A 23710-nucleotide genomic window follows, 5' to 3' on the forward strand; every position below is an offset into this window, starting at 1 on the left:
TTTGATCATATTGACCTGCACAAGGAACAAGAAATTTATGAATAGATTCAGTGACTCAACAGAATGTATTTCAAAGTTGAAAAACGACACACTGAGGCCAGAGGTTAATGTGGTTTAAAAATGCTTACTGTCACTGCCATATGTGATTAGAAATAAAGTTCAAGTTGAGCTTTATTGTCCTTTTGCTACATGTGGGGACATACAGTGGAACTAGATGTTGTGCCCTACAGGACCACAATTCTAAATAGGTCAAGACAAGGAATCATCTGTGCTAGGTTTGCCCTGTCACAGATTTATTGCTTTCGTTGTATTTATCAAGCAGCAGGTGTAATTTGTTGAATGTGTCCCTAGTAATTTTGCAGCTAAATAAGACTTCCTTATCTCTAGTTGAGCTGACCTGGACATTTTGCCACCTCCTTTCACTGTGAGATTAGGAAACCCAGAAGGACCAGTATGGTGACACTTCATAGAGTGGATTCATGGTGCTGCCAGGCTTGAGCATTGAGTATTAACCTCTGAGCTGAGAACTACTCCATCTATGTCATCGTGAAAGATAGCTTCTTCATCTGTAGTTTTAAAAGTGGCTTTAGGCTAGGCTTAGATCTAACCTTTCCCTCCTGTTCCAGGATTGGTCGATGTTCTTTACTGCTTTAATTTCTCAAGCTGTCAATTGCTCAAACCTATAGGACTGTGAGTTTGATATATTAGGCTTAGACCATTCAACCATTTGTCCCGTTACGGGCATATTTGAAACAAGCTCTATGTAATTGACCATACCTCTTTGACTGATTACACACCACATGTAAGATCTTAAATTACAGTGTTTTTGATAGCCCTAAACTGGATTTTTCCTTGCTCAAAATGAGTTGGAGGTGGTGAAATTTTTATGTACACATTCCTGTTTAACATGGCCTAACAACACACCTTACACGCGACATATTGATTTTTTTTATAATTAAAGGTGGGGTGCATGATCTCTGAAAGCCAATGCTGACATTAGAAATCACCTAAACCAAAACGCCCCTATAGAATGTGGATTTTTTTTTTGATAGACCCGCCCCACACATACGCAACCCAGGGCACAATGTGATTCACTTGGCCCGACCACCTTTTTCAAGGTTTTTTCTTAAATCATGCTCCCCGCCTTTTAAATGATGAGAAAATGACAATTATTTACTTTTTCATAAAACATGAATTAAATACAACATAGCAGCTAATGTGTTGATTTCCAGTTAACAAACAGCAAAGTTATATAACATAAAAGCAAAGAAATGCAAGATAAGCTTTTCCTTTACAGTTCTAATGTACCAGTACACGATCATAGATGACTGTCACAGTCATTTTTTCCTCCACTCTTGACAAAGAAGATGTTGCTAAATATAATAAAAAGTTCTGTTACGATCCGAATCCTTTGCTTGATCTAATAATTATTAGATCACAACTACAGTTTGTTTTTGTAGGATTGTTTGTGCTTTTTGTAAAGAAACATGACAAAGACACCTGTTGAGAGCCAGAGGCTCTATGCAAGCAAAACCCTGCCTAAAAGGATTAGTCCATTTTCTTAAAAAAAAAGGATTTTTCTCATTTTAATGGACTTTAATGGACCCCAACACTTAATACTTAACTCAACACTTAACAGTTTTTTTTCAACGGAGTTTCAGGACGGTTTCACATTTGGTGCGATTGCCTGGTCCGAACGTGAGTTCGATTGCTTCGATTGGAAGTAGGCGATTTGGGACGCAGCGATGATTTCTGAATGCCTCCGCAAAAATTGACGTCGGCGGACAGCCCGTTGTCATCGAAACGACTTTAGTATGTTTGGGGCAGACAGACGCAAGTGCGTTTCTGTATTATTTCTTTGAAAACAAAACCAAAGGTTTAAAAAAATAAGAACAAAAGTCAAGCAAGCATTCTATGCATTTTGTTGTCAAGGTAAGTGCACGCACACAAACACACACGTCTGTTTTGGTGGGAAATTCCATATAATACGTAATTAACAGTGGTTCACTTCCGCGATTTGGTACGATTGCGCTCACATTAGCAGCGAACCGATCTGGAGTTCACATGAACCGGACCCCAGACCACCCTTTTTAAGCGGACTCGAGTACGTTTCGCGGGTGCGCACCCGAGTTCGGAAGACAGCGTTCACATCATCCAAATGTACCGAACTCTGATGTCAATCGAACCTGGGTGCGCACCAAAAGTGCTAATGTGAAAACGCCCTCAAAGGACTCTAAACGATCCCAAATGAGGCATAAGGGTCTTATCTAGCAAAACAATTGTCAGTTTTGACAAGAAAAATTAAAAATATGCGCTTTTAAACCACAACTTCACGTCTTCCCTGGTCCTGTGATGCGCCAGCGCGACCTCACGCAAAACGTCATCACGTCAAGAGGTCATGGATGATGTATGTGAAAGTACGCCCCAGTGTTTACAAGTGTGGAGAAAGAGGACCGTTCCGACATTGTTGTATGTGGAATGATACTAATTAATGTCTTTGTGTCAGTTTATTGTTTAAAAGGTCCGCAAATGTGCGTTTCATATATGTAACATGTGACCTTTCGACATCATTACGCAATTATGTGAGGTCGCGCTTGCGCGTCATAGGATTGGAGATGGACGAGGAGGTTTGGTTTAAAAGAGCATATTTTTTATTTTTCTTGTCAAAAATGACAGTGGTTTTCGCTGGATAAGACCCTTATGCCTCGTTTGGGATCGTTTAGAGTCTTTTTTTATCTCCGTTGAAAAAAACTGTTAAGTGTTGAGTTAAGTGTTAAGTGTTGGGGTCCATTAAAATGAGAACAATCCTGGAATATTTTCCTAAACAAAACATAATTTCTTCTCGACTGAACAAAGAAAGACATCAACATTTTGGATGACATGCATGTGGTGAGTAAATTATCTGGATTTTTTAAAGAAAATTGACTTATCCTTTAAGCATTTTGTTCCTGTATTGAGAAGCATGGGTTGATGAAACAGACAAAGGCCTGCGTGTCATTCATCATCAGATAAGGAAAATCTGATCTTTCTTTCTTTAAAGTTCTTTTAAAGGTACTGTTCACTTTTGATCTTAAAAATGAATGACTGATATTTCAGGTCACCTCAAAGGAGGTGCAGATTTTCAGAACTGTTAACTAAAATGTCACCTCCAGAAACGATTACCTTAATTATGTGGGCACCTTGATGTCTTCTGGTTTTCAGTAAATTGATGTCACAGAGGTAGTGGGATATCCTGTATTTCATTGTAGGAGCTGTGCTAATACTCTTAAAGGGGTACTACACCCAAAAAGGAAAATTCCCAAAGAAACACCCAACTAAAGATATTATGATAAATAGGGCTGTGACGTGTCAGTATTTTAGCACAGTGGTGGTTATAGAATGCATGTGGGGTGCGCACATGGACGTGCACATTGATGCATAAAGGCTTATATATGATGCATACATATATTTTGTAATATAAAAATGTAAACGAGCATCAGATATAAAAAATTTTAACAAATGTGCATGCTCATAGGCTCTGGTTTCGTTTTCCACCAGTGGGTGCTCATCACAACGTCAAGCAATGCTTAGATTACTTAGCAACAAATTTTAGACGCAAAATGGGAAGCAATTGAGCATATGTGCTTGGTCATTTCGGTGGGTGCTCGAGCCCCTATTTGCACTTCCATCCATAAAACAACACTCGGTTCAAGTGAGAAATATTTTTAGGGTTATAATTTTCCCAGCTGTGCTGAAAACATGTTCTGATGGTGTACTGGTAGCACAGATTGATACTTTCTAACAACCTTGAGTGACCAAGATATATCTTGCCCATCATCATTGATATCAGTTGCCTCCACGCACTAGTCTGCTGGCCGTTTGCGTTAACACGAACTTGAAGGCATCTTGCTGGGCGAGATTGTACTTTATATTTTTCTTAGTTTGTGACATGCACTTTACCACCGTGGGTCGCACTTCACCACCACGGTTGAGCGGTGGTTATAAAAACCGCCAAAGCCCAAATAATGGTAAGCACACAGTTGATGGTACCCATTGACTTACATATTAAGAAAAACAAATACTATGGAAGTGAGTGGGTACTGTCAACTGTGCACTTACCATCATTTATCCAAATATCTTCTTTTGTGTTCAACAGAAAAAGAAACTCATACCGGTTTAGAACAACATAGGGTTGAGTAAACGATGACTGAATTTTCGATTGTGGGGATACAGTAATTTATAGCGTGGTAAATTGTATTCACTACCTAGATTTGTGTTTGCTCTGATCTCTAATCCTTAAGGGTCATTATCTCTATAACATGTTAAAGGAAACGTGTGCACAAAATTTTAAATGCAGATCTGCCCTAATAAGTGCTCCTTCTCTCTCACACACTTTCCTCCCTTGTTTACACATAATATATAATTGAAACACTTTCTGCTTATAATCTTCATGCTGCTATGGTCATAAAAGCAACAGTACTGTAATAAACCAACACTTACATTTCAACTGAAAGCTGATATTATCCACAGGATGAGCTTGAATTATTTACACAGGCACCACTTTCTAGACAGGATTCTTTGGTTTTGATAAGTTTTCGAGGGGTAAAATATGTTTGTATTCCAAGCCGTGAGTTGCAGACAAAACGCTGTGCTCCTGGCAACACACCCCCTGTCCCTGGATACAACAAAAGTCTTTTCTTTTCTCTCTATAAGGCTGCTGTTTAGTCTCAACATTCCCAGTGCACCCTCAAATCACCCTCACGGAGGCTATTTCTCTTGTCTGAACTTTTTTCCTCACTGCAACAGCTTCTGTTACTGGTCTGTGAAAAGTCTTCCAGCTCTTTCCTTCTTTATATTCACCAGCAGTCAGGTGGTATTTTTCTACATCTGACATAGTCATTTTTGTCATGTACACTTAACCCAGGCCAGTATAACACTATTTGCTGACTCAACCTTAAAACCTATCACTAGTTTTATAGCACGGTTATAGCACACACATAATAGGTTTGTGATAAATGCATTAAGAGCATCCTCCATAACATCACCCAGACACCACATGACCTGCAGATCGATTGCTTTGTTCCGAAACCAAGGGTTAAATGGCTACAATGTCGCAATTTCATCTTGGTTTTGGTTCCTTTAATTGGTCAGAGTGCATCTGTTTATATTGCGTGATTCCCTAAAGTTGTCATCCGTCAGGATGGACTGACAGCAGCTTTGCGGAATTATTATTGTGGCTTTTTGGTAACAGCTGTTATATTACTTCATTATTTTAATTAGGAATCAAAACTTATATGGGACAACATTCTTACCATGTATCTGTTGCGTATAAGAGCAATTAGAAGACATTTTCAAAGGAAAAGGCACGCTTTTGGCGCTGACATGCTCACCAGAATTCGTCACCAAAGAGATCAGTTATCTTAATAGTTAATAAAGCAATAATAATGCTTGTTCATTGGTCCATGGGGTCGGATTGCTTTCACACTTCTACCGAACCGCTCAAGTTTGGGCGGTCTCCGAACGATTGTTTTGGTGAGGTGTGATGGCTCTGTACCACACCCAGGTGCGGTTTGGTTAATTGCTCGCTGGCAGGCTTGCATAGGTGGGCTCGAGCGTGGTTCTTTTGGGCTCAAGTGTGAAACGTGCAATGGGATCGCAAATCAGAGCATGGATCAAAAAAAAAAAACGCCAATTTGCGTGACCACTCACCTTCATCTGCCTTGATGCAAGCAGGGTTACGTGAATGTCTGAGCTACACAACCCCAAAACCAACTAAGCAACACGATGGCATGTGAGAGGGCTGTGTGTCAACGTGCACCAAAACACAGACTTAACATTATGATGGCTCAAATGTACAGTGTGGGTGCGTGCTTCTGGGGGAGTATTGAGGAGCGGCAATCACGCTGGGGCACGGTTTGGTTTGGATAGTGTGAATGCGCCCTTAGTGTTCAGGCAAACTACCACAGAGAGAGCTATTCCAGGCCTTGACCATCTGCCATAACAGAAGCAGCAGCATCTTATGCTTTGTGTGGTGTCCAACTGGGGTTGCAATTTCTCGCACACATGCACCTTAATTTACTTTGCCTAGGAGGCTTTATTTCTGTGACCTGCCTTCATTTTTCACCTAAATTCTAATTTGAAAGGAAAACACTATTCTTTTTTTAGCTTTGTCCAGACAGAAGTGGTTTGTATTGGACGCCATAGTGTTCCTAAAAATGAAAATGCCAAAGTGGTGAATCTCTTCTGCCTTTTGCTGTCTCATTTGTATGAGATAGTTAGTGTGACAGTGCTTTAATGTATCCTCTATTACTGCGCGGCACTGCTGAGATTCTTTGGCTAGATCCCACTGTCTACTTGGGGTTGTTATTATAATGGATTTAGCTGTTTGTACCCTTTGTGCAGAGGCATGTTTTTGCAAAGCAGCGTGTGCATACTTCTTCAGACTAGATCTGTAATGAAAAGGGTTAGATAAGTCTGTGTCTGTGCATGTGTGTGCGTGTCTACCATTTTCATGACTCCTGAAAGCAGTCAATGGGATTTTATCCCCTTACATCAGTGTTGCATTGGCACCAGTAGCAGGATCTGCTCTGATTAGTGTCAACGCAGTTGCGGCTACAGGTGACATGGCTGGGAAGAGTAGAGCTCAGATCTGCCTGCAGTATCACGTCCACCTGAGCCCCTGTCCTGACAAGAGATGACATCATTTGCCTGTCATATGTGAAATTCTCCAAAGACCTGAGGCAACAAAATGTAGAGCGATGCAGCATCAGATTGAATGACTTATTTAATGTTGATATATAGTCTATATATTTTAGGAATAATTGACAACGGGCTGTTGAATTATTAAAAAATAATGCACACCCAGCATACCTGTCAACATTGGGATTTAAAAAATAACGAACATTTCCCGAACCCCCCCCCCCCCTTTCATTACTATGCAAGTAAATGGATGGGTACACTGCAACAATACTAAGAAAGTATTTTTGTCTTGTTTTCAGTACAAATATGTTATATTTCTTAATCAAGATATATTTTTTTGATGAGCAAAATGATAAAGAAAAAGGATAGATATCCTCCAGATAGTGACGGTCCTGACCACTTCTTTCTCATTTCGGCCGCGTGGCATGCTTGGCCCCTCGCCCGCTCGCGGTGTGAAGATCGTCCGTGCTATTCTCTGATATGCACTTGACGGCCTTTTTTCTGCAAATTTAAAAGAAATATGTATAAACACTGTAGTAATTTATTGAAAACCCTGCCTACTTTGGTCTGGCCATCAGAGCACAAATCGCTTGACAGCGTATTTGAAATATAAACAGAGAGTGCCTTTGTGTTTAACTAATCACATATTTGAAAACTGCAATTCTAATTTCTCACTAGAAATGCAATTTTAAAAAGGTAAAAAGTGAAAATATACATTTATTTACATTAAATTTGTGCTCCAGCCACTTTCCTGGCCAACATTTTATTATTTCATACTTGACCAGGCTCGACCAATCACATTCCCCATGCGCACACACTCATAGAATTTTGGGACAGGACGATGGAGGTATCTCAGGAGACAGGAAGTAAACCTAACATTGGATTCGGACATGCCTTGATGGCTTCCTGCCTTGCAATGCTGCCTCAGAAGACAGAAATTTAGAGTTTTCGGACGCAGCCTCGGAAAGTGTTTCTTCTTCTTGTTGTTTCATTGGCGGGTGTCGTTTGAATGATATACAGATATACTGCCACCTGCTTTATGGGAGGTGAAAGACATCAAAAGCAGTCAGAGGAATTTTTTTTAGATACACTAAAAATACGGGAGAAATATGGGAAATGAATTAAACGGAATGGTGGCGGGAAAGAGTGGTAAAAAAACGTGAGAATCCCAGCAAAAATGGGAGGGTTGACAGGTATGACACCCAGGGTGGTAATGCAGCACGAAGCAAAGCAGACTGCTGTTACACCATGGTTGTGCATTATTTCCAGTTTTTTATAGTTATAACTATACTTATATGAGTTCATAAAAAATGTATGTAGGTTTTTTACTGTAAGGACAAGAATCACTTATGGTCAGATCAGGAGGTTCAGACCTAAAACTAAAGTTTAAAGACTTTGTTCTAATACTTATTTTGAAATATCATATTAATTCAATTTGATTCACTGATTAAATTTTGTCGTCTTTTTGTATATTCTATCTAGCAAACTTGTTAAATATTAAACGCTTAACTGAATCTTTTGGCCATACACAAAACACTGTATGCTTTGGTTACATGTATATGTCTATGTATAGAAGTCACTGGTGGTTCCTTGACTTTAAAATCCTTTGTGTTTCTGCAGAAAACTGTGGACTGTATGACCACCATGTCCGTGCCCTCCACCCTGGTGAAATGTCTATACTTGTTTTTCGACCTGCCCCACATGCCCGAAGTTCCTGGTGCCACCCAGACTGAACTTCCCCTGGCTGATCGCAGAGCTCTGCTTCAAAAAGTTTTTGTCCAGGTCTGTGTGTCCACATGAACAGTGTCAGATCTCACGGTTATACCCATTAAACATAGTTTCTCTGCTGTTTTTAATGTTATGTTGTTATATAGCAATTAAATGCTGATGAAAAGCCTAATAATGATAGTTCGCTTTCATAATGAATTAACTTTAATATTATAATTAAACAATGAGTTTGTCCCGAACATAATATATGATTTTTATATTACCTGTGACATTTAAAGTGACATAAATTTTTCTGGTTTTCCACTTAGATTCTGGTGAAGCTGTGCAGTTTTGTGTCTCCGGCAGAGGAACTTGCTCAGAAGGATGATCTACAGCTACTCTTCAGTGCCATCACTTCCTGGTGTCCCCCTCACAACCTACCCTGGAGGAAGAGCGCTGGAGAGGTTCTCACCACTATTTCCCGGTATGGCCTCAGCGTCAATGTCGTCAAGTATATCCACGGTGAGTAGAATTATAGTTTTCCGTGATTTAAGTTTAATATGTGCGTTGTCTGTTTTTTAAACAAAACCAGTGGATAACGGGTGGGATTACTTGTTTGCAAAGGGGCTGTAGGACTGTGGGTGTGAATGTTGTGATTCCTTTTTGTATTCTCATAATTTTTCTAGTTCTGTACAAATGAAACACCCTAAGCAGCTGTAAGGCATTAAATGTTTCCCCGCAGATGGTCTGCCAAGGTTAAAACAGCTCAGATGGTACACAGGCGACATGACATGGTGTGTTTTGTCTCTCTTTTACAGAGAAAGAGTGTTTGTCGACATGCATCCAAAACATGCAGCAGTCAGATGACCTCTCCCCTCTGGAAATTGTGGAGATGTTCGCTGGGCTCTCATGTTTCTTGAAGGATTCGAGTGATGTATCTCAGACGCTTTTGGACGACTTCCGCATGTGTCAGGGCTACACCTTTTTGATCGACCTTATGATCAGGTGCCTAATCTGTGATTATTTGTTACACATCCATTTCTTCAGGGTTAGCATTTAGCAGACACTTTAAACGAAGTGCATTTCATTTACGCCACACATTTTATGCATACATTCAAACATAATATTAGCATTGCTATGACCAGACTCTACTAGTTGAGCTGCATGAAAGTTTTATAATAATTATTCATGTACTCCATTCTTTTAGCTATAAACAAAACAACTATTGAGACCGTTAAGAATAGGGATGCTCCGATCAGGATTTTTGCAGCCGATGAGTAACGGTTTTCTGTTTTCATGATCAGCCGATACCAATTCAAGCCGATTCAAGCTGATATGTAAGCTCCTTGTTTAAATCATATGTAAAGGGTGCTGATGTCCATGCCCAGTGTTTACACACAAACAGATTTTTCTGTTTGCGTGACTTTCAGTGCACTCATGACAAAAATTACGAACTGAAAAGAAAAATCTACTTTGAGATTCATTAAGAATAGGAAGCAAATATGCCTTGGGTGTTAGTAACTTTGTGTTAATTATATGCGGTTTTCTGTAATTGTAGGCAAACTTGTGATTATTGCTGAATAGTTGTGGTGATTCCCTGTTATCATTCCTTGGGTTGTAGGTTGGAACAGGCCAAAGAGGATGAATCCAAAGATGCTCTAAGGGACCTAGTGAACCTGGTGACAGCTCTGACCACATATGGTGTCAGTGAACTGAAGACAGCTTGTATCACCACCGGTGCACCCTTCCTGCTTCCAGGTTTTGTGGTTCCACAGCCTTCTGGGAAAGGTGAGTCCACCTTGACATACAGTTGACTTCTTGACTTATGTCACAGCACAGCTTGCTGTGTAAGCAGGTGATGTGAAATTCCGGGAATGTTGGACTTTAGCCAGGAAAAAATAAGAAATATTTGAATGGCTTGTTTGCTATGTTAGGGATTTAGATCTATTGTTAGTGCTTCAATAGTACAGTCATTCATGTCTCATTTTGTTCTTTGTTCCGATAAGAGGTTTGTATCATTTTTGCAATACATTTCATTTCATTCACTTAGCACATAAATTGTTAATTAGCAGCTTTTAAAAAAATATTTACGTTAGAATAATTAATAAAATAAAATATATTATTTATACATTTCACATAGCAAATTGTAAAAATATTTGTAGGCGAAGTTCAAGCTGTATAGTAAAATCATGAAAGAACATATGAAGAGTTTGGTTCCAAAACGCAATAAATCCATTTTGACTAATTTCGGTAAAAACATGTTTTCTATAACCAGAAAGTGACAAGATGAAAACCACTTTTCCTGTTACAAACTTTCACATAGCATCTTTAGGTTATAAAATTATTATAAAAACAAAAAAAATTTTCCACAAAATGCAATAAATCCATGACAAGTTTATTTTCAAAACGCTATAAATCTGTTGAGTCAATATATAAATGTGCATTCATCTTTGCCATGTTATATTAATTCATTTAGTTAACTAGTGGTATACACTGATTATTAAAAAAAAACATTAATGGCATTAACCAAAACACTTACTTTGTCATATTAAGAACACTGTCATTGCTTGCTTGGGATGTCGTCGTTGAACTTTTTTGCCAGCGATCAGCTGTAAAATGTTTGGTCTTGCTCGATTTTCGTTGGCTTCGTGTAAAATAAAAGTTTTATAAGATCCCCTGGGGTCAATGTGTTAGCACGAGAGAAGTTGATGCTGTCAGGGGAACAAGCAACCGGCATTTTCCGTCTCCTGATTGCCTCTCATGTAAAGTATTTGATGTTGATGGCTTACGTTTGTTTCCCATCACAGAAAACCACCACAGGTTTAGCAATGCCATTGAAGTATTTTTTTGTTTTTGTTTGTTTGTTGATCACGAAGTACAAATTAGATGAGGAAAACTAAGATTCCGTTTATTCAACACGCCACCATTGTTTGCTTACAATGCGTGGAATAGTGCGCTGTGATTTGTTGAGCAAATGTATTGCTTTCTTTACAAAAGAAGGACTGGCGTTTATTGCGTTTTGTGAAAAAAGGGAGAAAAGATGACAGAATAACATGGTGGATATTGTATTTAGCTTAAAATTAAGAATTTACTTTTAAATCCTGACCTAATATAATACTGATTTTGGCAGTAACTCACTTTTTTTAAAATGGCGTTTATCGTGTTTTGGAACCAAACTCTTCATATTTTTGTTGTATTTAGGGATGCATCAATTACTTGGCCTGTAAACGTTACCGGCAGATAAAACAAAATTTTCTGACTATCGGCTAATTGTTTAAAAACAGCCAATTATACTTTTTGCCTACAGTTTTTCAAATATTATGAATTCAGACACACTACAGTCGCCTACTTCGCCTACTACAGTATAGAAGTGGCCATTTAGTATACTTCCAGCAAGATTTTGAAGTGTTCATCCATTGGACTCATTATGATCCTGTGAGCCCCCTGTAGAGGAGTCACCCAACAAAGAAAAAGGAAAGGTGTTGTGGTATTAAAAGCAGTACCGCGGCTCTATTCAAATGTAAATACATAAGAAAAACAGCTGTGGTTAAATTGGGCTTCTTTAACATCATCTAAATATCTCACTGGTTGTTATGGTGACGTATGTCACGTGATGTATCAACATGGCGGATGTAGTATGTTCGAATTTCATTCACACTTCCCATATACATACTACATAGAGTAGAACATACTGTTTTAACAGTCACTTCATTTTATTCAGTACGTACTGTCACAGTATGTGATTTCGGTCACGGGACACAGTGAGTAAGCCATATTCAATGAACAAGCAATTTGGTTGTGAAACAGTTCAAACGCTTTCACTTCCACCATCAGACAAGAAGTTTCATCTAGGCTTTGTATGTAATGTGAGGTACTGTAGCATTGTGGTTATTTGCGTTCACAGAAATGATCTAAATTAAGATCCTCGTGCATGACCCCTATTTTAGTCTTGCAGGATGAATAAACCTCTGTAATCAGTGGCTTTCTAACCCATATTGTGAGATTAGCAGTATTCTTCCTCTCAGCATCATCATTTGATTTATGAACCTCCCCTCACCAGACTAGATTACACTGTTAATCACACAGGGAGGAGAGCAGCCTGTGGTTTCCGAGGGAGAATTAAAACATTAGTGTTCGCAGGCTGTAAATGGCATTAATTGGACAGAAGGAGGCAAACTGAAGATACCTACTGTGTAATCTGGTTAGGTTATTTGTTTGGCCTGTCTTATGCCTTGCCAAAAGCCATTAAATGCTGTAATTAAAATAATGGCTCCTGATAATGATGTTTATGCACCCAGTCACATCAAGACTTCCTCTTATCCAACAACCCAATCTAAACCAGTTTATTCCATGCTTTACTGAGTGTCATGTTTTTATGTGGCCGAGATTAGCATTGTGTTGAGGGTGCATAAGGGTTGAATAAACAAGTATGAGGTTTTTATAGTGCAGGGTAACAGGCTGACTTTTTATTTTGCTGAACGATTATGTGATAGACTGACATTACTTGTTAACATTGCATACTGTAAGTCTTTTAGTAACTCTAGTTTGTTCGTTTGTTTTATTTGGATCCCCATTAGCTTCAGCATAAGCTTAAAGCTATTCTTTCTGGGGTCCTATAAACTTTTCATGTGACAATACATTTACAGGGCTCCAGACTGCCACCAAATGGGGGCATTTTGCCACCAAAATTGGAGAGTGTGCCACTGAATTTTACATCCAGTTGCACATGTGCGTCCAGTAAATTTGACCTTTTTTTGTGATATAACACTGAATTTGAAAACAGCACATTGTACTTTCTGTATCTATCATTAGTTTTTTTAACAATGTGTGCCCCTAAATTTTCTGGTTAAGCCCCTAAAATTTTCAGTTGGGGGCCACTGTGCTCCTAGTGAAAAAAAGTTAGTCTGGAGCCCTGATTTACTCCATCACATAATTACATCTGCACATTACACACATCACTTCACTTTACACACATTTAAAATAAACAATTGACACAACAAAAAATAAAAATAAAACTCCGAGTAGATCTAAATCATAATAAAATCAAAATAAAATACCAAGTGACCTCTACAGTCTACCAGAATCTCTCTAATTAATGTTAAATATTGAAATATTTTTGAAGGCAGTATTTCTTTGATAATATTTTAAACCCATGATAAGTATTTTGTTGTTTATTTCTAGTCTTTAACATGATGACACAAAACAAAAAACTTTGTGTTTGTTAAAATGTAATTATTTATCTCAGTCAACCAGGGAAAGAAAAGTGCAGCAAGCACTTTTTGTTGCAGACAAATAACTACTATGGTCATTACTTTGTGGACTCTACGTGCACTGCGTTTCTGCCGTCTATGACTGCTTCCTAAACCTTATGTGGCATTCACACCAGATGCGGAAGAGGCAGCAAAATCACGCTATTCACGCGTAGTTGGACACTTGAACATTTTGAGTTTACTTGCTTTATTCGTGTGTGTGAAATTCTAGTCCTTCGAGACATTCATATGGAAATTTGCGTTATGGGAGGGGCTTCTACAACTCCGCCCACTTCCTGTAATCCCGTCCCTTCTAGAGCAAGTTCCTGATTGGTTAACGGGCGCAAATATCTGCCAAAGTTTAGATTTTTCAACTTGCGCATTTCCCGTGGCAACGCTCAATTTGTGCGCTCCGTGCCATTCGCACATATCCGTGGCACAGGATGCCTTTTTGCGTCTTTGCATTGACTTAACATGTAAATCACTCGCGCTTGCCACCTCTTCTGCGTCTGGTGTTAATGCCACATTAGGCAGCTGCTTACTGCCTCATGAGACAAGGACTTTGGAGCATGAAGGCAGCTCCAGGGAACGCATTCGGACAGCCTTCATAGGCAGCGTAATGGAATTCTGTTTGAAATATAAACAGAGAGCGCCTTTGTGATAACTAATCTCATATTTGAAAACTGTAATACTAATTTCTTGCTAGAAATGACATCAAAAGGTTTATAAAGTGAAAATGTAACTTATATTTTTTTATATTTATATATTTATATTATATTTACACAAAATTTGTGATTCAGCCACTTTCTTGGCCACCATTTTATTTTTTCAAACTCAACCAATCACCTTTGGTGGCAGCATTATAGAGATATTGGATGCAGCCTATGTAAAATTATTATGCTGTGTCTTAAATTTAGACCTCAATGAAAGTCTGAGAAAATAAAACCATGTATGGTTGTTTTTAGCTATGCAACAGTTCCCCATACATAGGTCACTGGAGTTTCTAGTGTTGCCATACTGTCAGTATCACTATAGTGCTACTGTGGTGTCATATGTTATGCAAAAACCATTGCAAAAACAACAAATCTAATGGTGGCATTGTGGCCTAAGACTTTTGCCCAGTACTGTATATTTTATATTGTTGACTCAAGTTTTTTTATTTTATTTTTCAGGCCACACAGTCAGAAACATCCAGGCCTTCTCTGTCCTACAGAATGCCTTCTTGAAGGCCAAGAGTGGTCGACTAGCTCGCATGATCCTCGAAGCCATCGCCAACATCTACGCTGCCGACTACGCTAACTATTTCATCCTGGAGGCTCAACACACGCTGTCGCAGTTTGCAGAGCGGGTGGCCAAGCTACCGGAGGTGCAGTCCAAGTACTTCGAGCTGTTGGAGTTTGTCGTTTTGGCGCTCAATTATGTACCGTGCAAAGAGCTTTTCAGCGTCAGCGTGCTTTTGAAGTCGAGCACGTCCTACAGCTGCTGCATCACGGCCACTCGCACCCTTCTCAAGCTGGGACGCCACCACCCTGTCTTCAGTGATGTCTTCCGTGAGTTCGGATTGCTTGAAGTGCTGGTTAATTTGCTGCACAAATATGCAGCGCTGTTAAAAGAACCATCGCAGGCCCATGGCGAGCAAGGTAAGACTAAACTCTTATTAATGGCTATTTTATTATGCACAAAGTAAAAATAGGATTTAGCCATTAAACCGATTATAATATAACAAACTTTTTTTGTATCGTGGTAAAACCATGTCAGTTTTGAAACACCTTTGACTGCCATGTCAGTTTTATTGTTTATGAATACATATGATGTATATGTATCTAAAATTCTGATGCCAGGTGAAGGTTGCATGACCAAACTTCAAAATCTGGTCAAAAAGGAGATATGCTGTGTTTTTGTGTCTACTGTAAATGGTGCAGTTAGCAGCTACAATTTACACTACAGCGATTATTCTCTCTCTCTTTCTCTCTTTCACTCTCTCTCTCTGTATTTAGGCGATTCCAAGAACAATGTTGCTGAAGAGCAAAAGCAGCTTGCCTGGCTTGTCATGGAGACACTCACTGTTCTCCTGCAAGGCTCAAATACCAACGCAGGTAACATGATTGTTTCTTCGAGAGGGTTTATATATCTTCTGAGGTAAAACTACATGTTTGTGAGACAGAACTATTTATATTTTCATTATGCTGCGTTTACACCAGCCACGGTAGAGGCGTCAAAACCGTGTCTACCACATCCAGTTTGCCGCTTAAATACTTTGAATGCATTTGCGCGTCTACAGCGAAGTAAAAGCACAGAAAAAGCAAGCATTTAATGCACGTCAGAGGCGAAATCTGCTTCTTGTGGGAGGGGCAAGTGCTATGAGGTTGTCTGTTTGCAAGATGGCTGATGTTGATCGTGCATTCATCCAGAGAGTTACAAGTTTGTATTTGGTCACCTTACTATAGGGGGAAAATAGTTTAAAAAACATTGGGAATGCCGCGGGTTGATAAACGTCACGCGACTCAAAAGTGAAATGTGTATTTACAACTTACCAGGTTGCTCAATGTCCTCATTGACACTCTTCCAAGCGAGGTCCTTTTTATTCCCCTCTTTTTAAAAATAAGAACTTGTGTCGTATAACTCCGGGTGACTTCTCACGGACAATATCAAGCGTTCCTTCATGTTGAATGAGTGATTCCGGGCGGGGCTTCCAACACAGCAGCAAGCAGGCTCCTGATTGGTTAACGGGGCGTGAAAATCCGCCAAAGTTCAAATTTTTCAACTCGGGTGTCAGACGCAAATTCGCGTGAAACGTGACAAAAAAAACACCATTTGCGCGTACCGTGCCAGGAGCTCAATTCACGCCATTCGCGCGAACTAGACGGCCGAATGAGGCAGAATCGCGTCTAACGCGTCCCGCTAAACGCCTCGTTTGCGACGCGAGACCTCCAGACACACGTCAACGTGTCTTCACATTGACTTAACATTGAAATCACTCGCGCTTCACGCCTTAACGGTGGCTAGTGTAAACGCGGCATTAGAGTTGCGCAGATGCACCATAGTGAGGTCGTCGCTGATAAACGATAGCATAGTCACACGATAGTTTTTTATTTGTTCATTTTTTTACTCATTTATGCCAAGTCCCTGGTTTGGTGGGCAAAAAGCAGAAGCTAATTTACTCTAAGGGCAGCTGGCAATGACCGCAATGTGATGCGCAATGTGCAGTTGTGTTGCAAGTGCGTGTTATGCAGGAATGTTAATTTGAAACTATGATGATAATAATAATTATAGCATAATAATATTTAAAACCGTAATGGGCAAACATGCAAATGCTCCCTATCGTCCATATGTCCATATGTTTGATCGTCTATCGTCACAACCCTAGTGATCATTTATGACGTGTACTGGATGTAATATAAACAGACAATAACAGAATAAAAGTTTAAATATGGCAGCACAATATAATATCATATGCGTGTTTGTCACGTAAGCTCAAAATATTAAAGGGATAGTTCGGCCAAAAATGATATTAAACCCATGATTTACTCACCCCCAAGCTGTCCGAGTTGCATATGTCCATAGTTTTTCAGACAAACACATTTTCGGATATTTTAGAAAATGTTTTAGATCTTTCAGTTGATTAAATGTAATGTTACGGGGTCCAGGACCTTCAAGCCCAAAAAAAGTGCGTCCATCCTTCACAAAATAAATCCAAACGGCTCCAGGATGATAAACAAAGGTCTTCTGAGGGTAATCCGCGTGGTGTTGTTGTAAAAATATCCATATTTAAAACTTTATTAACGTAAATAAATACCTTCCGGTAGCGCCGCCATCTTAGTCTTGTCCGCATTCAGGATGAGAGCTTACGCAGCCTACGGAGGCTACTCTGCTGCTGCTCTGTGCCCCCGCCCTCCGAATTTGTCATACGTCACTAAGAACAGTGCGTACACTACACTAATACTCTCTCCTTAATACAGAGGAGTCTAAGATGGCGGCGCTACCGGAAGGTATTTATTTACGTTAATAAAGTTTTAAATATGGATATTTCTACAACAACACCGCACGGATTACCCTCAGAAGACTTTTTGTTTATCATCCTGGAGCCGTTTGGATTTAATTTGTGAAGGATGGATGCACTTTTTTTAGACTTGAAGGTCGTGGACCCTGTAACATTACATTTAATCAACTGAAAGATCTAAAACATTTTCTAAAATATCCGAACATGTGTTTGTCTGAAAAACGATGGACATATGCAACTCGGACAGCTTGGGGGTGAGTAAATCATGGGTTTAATATCATTTTTGGCCGAACTATCCCTTCAATAGTTTTCTCTCACAATCATTTTGTTTCCCTTCAGAAGACATATATTAGCTCATTGGAGTCCTATGGATTACTTTTATGATGGATAAACTGGGCACTATTCATGTATTGCAGAGCTGGAGAAAGCCAGGACATTGTTTAATATAACTCACAGTGTGTGCTGTTAAATAATACTCAGAATTGGATTAACCAGTCAAAGTACTGATGGATGTGAAGTACTGTTCAAAAGTCCACCAGCTTTGTTGTTTTAGCAAAGTTTTAATGTCCATCCATATTTTTTTTCTCACTCTTTTTATTAAGATACAGACAGAAAATACAGGAAATATGTACACAAAATTATAAACAAAAAAAAATTCAGAATTAAATATCTTCTTCAGGCATCAGTCAGTATTTAGTTTGACCTCTCTTGGCACTAAACGCATCTTTAGGGAGTTTACCCTAAATCCTTTACACTTCAGCTTATACTTTTATACAGTTTTTAATACTACATACACATTTCCTGTATTTTTTGGTTGTATTCTAATAAAGAGACATGAGATATGATTATATATGATCTCTATAACATTGCAAAAACGACAAATCTAATGGTGGCATGGTGGCCTAAGAGTTTTGCACAGTACTGTATATGTTTACAAAGTTGAACAAAATCACACAATGAACCCTTGGGGTTTTCACCTAACATCTTTACAAATTTCTGCCTGATTCAGCTATATTTTCGTAGCTAGCGATACCTGGTGTGCATTCTTTGATCGTAAATGTTTGGCGTAAAGAGCATCTCGAGGTGCAATGATTATTTATTTTGCTGTCATCAAGAACAGTAATTACAGTAACAGTAACTCTTTGTAATTACAGTAAATCATGCATGACACGGACACATTATTTTACTGTGTGACTGCCTGGTGTGATAGCTATCCTATGCTGAAATGATATGTGTAAGAACACCAGAAAAAGATGTGACATTTACATCCATAAACCACTATTTATCCATAGACCACAATAAATGTCAGTCATTTTCTTTGAGTATCTTGAGCAGTTTATCCATCAAGAATAGCAGCCTGCCCTTAAATGGCTAATTTAAACTTCTGTACAGATTCTAAACACACTTAACTGAATAATTCATGTAAGTGCATACAAGCTCCTTATGTATTCTTTTAAACCTTCAGCTTTACTTGGCACATACAGTGCACATCGATTAATACTGTATGCTTGTATTCACATTTGTCATTTGGTTTTACAAACCAGTGGACTACTTTTTTGCGGTTATCGACGCTATGCCATAGATGATAAAGCTGAAGTTGTATAGAAGCTGGAATGTTTGTCTCAGGCCCTGGATCAGTCACACTTTTTTGCTGAGTCAGCTCTGTGGAAATGCTGTTAAGTTTAGCTCTCTAATCATTTCTCTTTGTTACGACTGCTGCTCGGTCTCGGACCACTGACTCCCGCAGATGCTCTCATGCTTTATTCATTGTTAGACAATCAGATTGTTTTTAATGTAAAAAAATTACTTGAGTGACTCCATATATTCATACATCACCATAATCAGTCATTTTATCTCAGTGCAGCCAATTATTGTCTTGATGTATGTGATGTTTACATATGGATTTTAAACGATGCATTAAAGATCTTGCTGAGCTGTAATCCCCCAAGTTTGTCGCAGTAAAATCATCTGTTTTCTTCCAATCTGTCAGGTTTATTTCGTGAGTTTGGCGGCGCGCGGTGCGTGCACAACATCGTGAAGTACCGTCAGTGTCGCGAGCATGCTCTGATGATCATTCAGCAGCTGGTGCTGTCGCCATCTGGGGATGATGACATGGGCACGCTGCTGGGCCTTATGCACTCTGCGCCATCGACAGAACTGCAGCTCAAAACAGACATATTGAGGGTGAGAGAGCATTTTTTACAACTTGATACTCATGTTGTGTAGATTGACATCACTTTATGTTTTCCTTGTTCTATAATGACTCTAGTGTAGTAAAATTTTGGTACAAATAAATATGAAATGAAAAACGCATACCTTCCTTTAAAAAATGTATTGGATTTATATACTTATATGTAAATGTACTGTAGCTTATTACTGTGTTGTGTGTGGATGTTGCAGCAGACAAATTTCTCTCAATGGAGACAAAAAAATACTACCTTGACCTAGACCTAAGCAATACCTAGCATATATATTGAAACTTTAACACTCTAGTTGATATTTTTTTGTGACCTAGATGTAGGTGAAAATGGGTTAGTGCTTATCAGACGCCATGAATCTTATCTAGGATATTACCATTGCTTCTGTCTGGGATAAATTTGACACCAGCAAAAACAAACTGTAGATTAAGTACAATAAAGCAGTGGTTTTCAAACTTAGACATTTTATAAAATACATTAATTTATCATAAATTCTGTGTAATTAAACCTAAAAAAAAATAAGGCTACTCACAAACATCACTGCTTTGTATACTTTAATATGTTTTGTCTAATTAAAATTTTTTGTTTAAAAAAATCATAAATTTTCTTTGGGCCGCGAAGGAATGCATCGTACACAAGGGGGGGTGGCATGCTGAAAAAGTTTGAGAACCACTGCAATAAAGAAGTAAATGAATAACAAAATTACTAGAAAAAGTAAACCGATATATAATGGATGCATCATTCAAAAACCAATAAATTATGAGAATTCAATGAATTTTGAGTACATTCAGTGTACTTTAACAAACTTTAATTTAAAGGAACAGTATGTAAGATATTTATATCAATTAAACATACAATTTAAAATTAGTTGCAGCCCTCAACTGATGTTTATGTTGTCATGTTGTGTATTAGCCACCAGTTGTGTGATTGCAGTACCAGTTTTAGCCACAAGTTTTGTGATTGCGGTACCAGTTTTGGCCCCAATTCTACATACTGTTCCTTTAAAACACTAAGTTTGTTTAGCCAGGAAATTGGCCTTAAGGCCAAAATGTTTTTTTTTACAGGTATTTGAGGGTCTGAGTACAGTGCGTGTGACGCAATTGTTGTCATCAGAAGAGTGCGTGCATACTGTACGCGCCACGCCAGATTTTTGATACATTTTATGCGTTGGACGCACATGCGTGTAAAGGAGAATGTAGTATGTAGCCCATGACATTTGTTGCATTAAACATCTGCATACATGTACGAGTAAAATAAACTATACTTTGCAAGGTTGGGCCGTGCACGCACATTCACGTACATGTAAAAAATAAAAAACTAACTATACTCTAGCACTGGTCGATAAAACGATATCGGTATGTACCATTAATATACACCTTTATCGTTAACTATAGGAACCTTTTGATAAAACGCCTGTTAATGTACAGTGTGTAATTTTTAGAAGGATCTCTTGATAGAAATGCAAAATAATATACAAAACTATATTATCAGGGGTGTATAAGACCTTTCACAATGAACCGTTATGTTTTTATTACCACAGAATGAGACGTTTTTATCTACATACTGAGGGTCCCCTTACATGGAAGTTGCCATTTTGTGCTACCATGTTTCTAAAGAAGCCCTTAATGGACAAACTTTTTTTACTAAGATGTCTCCGAAGATGACATGTTTGTCCAGTGGTGGCTACCATAGCTTCTCAAAAGCATTTCAAAAGCGAGGGGTAAGCAGTGAATGGAGCCATTGGTTGCAATTCGCAACCTCACCACTAGATACTGCTAAAATATACACACTGCACCTTAAATGCATTGCTAAAACTGTATTGCACTACATTAAATCGCCGTTTCTAGATTTTAAACAGCAAACAGCCAATAATAACAAGTGTTGCTGTGGGGTTCGGTTGCGCCATCGCCATGTAACAGGAAAAGCATGAAAATGTGTAAAAATAAGTGCTGTGGCCGAGGAGATTGTCAATAATAAAAGGAAAAGTTAGCTTGCCAGTGTGGAAATTCTTTGTTTTTTGCTTCAGACCAGCATCAGAACAATGTTGTGTGTAAGCTGTGCATACTTGTGGGCCGGGTATACTCGCAGTGATGGCAGTGTTCGACACATATTAAATATAAAAATTATTTCTTATTCAAATGATTACTCTACCAGGCCGTATTGATTTGGCGATTTACAGTTTAGAACAAACAACAAGAAATAAAAAATTATGGTGACAAAAATGCTCCAGAGAGAGCATTTATAGTCTATTTAACACCAATTTCGTCTTTATGTAAGATATACACATTTTTTGTACTGCTAAACTAAAATAGTTTATTGTTTGCCTTAATAAAGTGTGTAAATACAACATATAGTTAAATAAAAAAAATCTACTTGTCAATTTTTTAAAAGCTTAATAAAATATATCAATAATTATCCCTATTGAATGATATATCATGTTATATCGATGATAAACATTTTAGCACTATCACCCAGCCCTACTATACTTCGGGCTTAGAGTCTCTTACACCACAAAATGCATTTTGCTTCTTATAAGCTCTCCATCCACATCCAAATTTATTTACAATCATTCAATAACCCTTTATCATTCTTTCTCTTCAAATTCAGGCTTTGCTAGCTGTCCTCCGGGAGAGCCATCGAACACGCACCGTCTTTCGCAAGGTGGGCGGCTTCGTATACGTGACCTCACTGCTGGTTGCCATGGAGCGGTCTCTCTGTTCTCCACCTGTCAGCGGCTGGGAGAAGGTCAACCAGAACAAAGTCTTTGAACTTCTGCACACTGTAGTCAGCACGCTGACAGCAGCCATGCGATACGAACCCGCCAACTCGCACTTCTTTCGCACCGAGATCCAATACGAGAAGCTTGCTGATGCGGTGCGACTGCTGGGTTGCTTCTCCGATGCTAAGAAAGTTGGTCCTTCGACCGTTTTCCCATCAAACGCCCAACCATTCCAGCGGTTACTGGAGGATGAGATCATACCTGCAGAAAACGTTTGTCCAACACTGAAACACTGCAGCAAGCTGTTCATCTACCTGTACAAGATGGCCACAGACTCATTCGACAGGTGTGCATAGAAGTGATCTTTTCTTGATGAGTAAACAGAAACATTGGGTCTCATTCACTAAGCATGTGTACGCACAATTTTTTTTGTAAAATATGCGTAAGGACGTTTTAACTTACAAATCATGATTCAACAAAAACGTTTATACTAAAATGTATTTTAAATGTATGCAAAAACGTAAGAACAACTTAGACCACACATACACAATAATCATGAACAAGGAACAAATATATAAAATATTTAACAAGATATATATTATACGGTTCTTTTTCTTTGTTCATGATTATTACGTACGTGTGGTCTTAGTTGTTCTTACGTTTTTGCATACATTTAAAATAAATTTTGGTCTGAAAGTTTTTGTTGAATCATGATTTGTAAGTTAAAACGTCCATACGTCCATTTTACGAACAAATTTGTGCGTACGCATGCTTAGTGAATAAGATCCAATGTGTTCATGTGTCTCTGACAAGATTACAATTTAAGTCATTTGTGTGTAGAAATCTTTACAATCCTGCCGATAAAATATGAATTATTTTAATAGCATACAGTGACAGTATACTCACCTACGTTTACTTTCAGTAGTAGAATATGGAAAATAGTAATAATAATGACGCAGATTATACAATGACCTCCAAAAAGGTCAACCAAATTTTAATTATCTTTGAAGTCGCCATCCTTTGCCAAGATGGTTTTTGCATTGTTTTAAACAACATCAAAATAGCTGATTTATACAGTAGTTGCTATTAATGTAGGCTCATCCTCAGACAAACCCCAGGACCACCTATCTGATGTGTATTGCACACAAAACTGTAACTT

General features: G+C 38.6%; 1 protein-coding gene across 1 annotated transcript in view; it reads left to right on the forward strand.

Moving 5' to 3' along the window:
• The window catches only part of wdfy3 (WD repeat and FYVE domain containing 3), a 102401-nt gene that overhangs the window by 13948 nt on the left and 64743 nt on the right, over positions 1-23710 (forward strand). Inside the window, 8 exon segments of the mRNA XM_065266889.2 lie at positions 8299-8460; positions 8715-8907; positions 9204-9390; positions 10007-10173; positions 14807-15274; positions 15632-15730; positions 19625-19818; positions 22440-22897. Coding sequence (XP_065122961.2) covers positions 8299-8460; positions 8715-8907; positions 9204-9390; positions 10007-10173; positions 14807-15274; positions 15632-15730; positions 19625-19818; positions 22440-22897 — 1928 coding nt within the window.

This window comes from Paramisgurnus dabryanus, chromosome 5, assembly GCF_030506205.2.
Source record: "Paramisgurnus dabryanus chromosome 5, PD_genome_1.1, whole genome shotgun sequence".
NCBI classification, from domain to species: Eukaryota; Metazoa; Chordata; class Actinopteri; order Cypriniformes; family Cobitidae; genus Paramisgurnus; species Paramisgurnus dabryanus.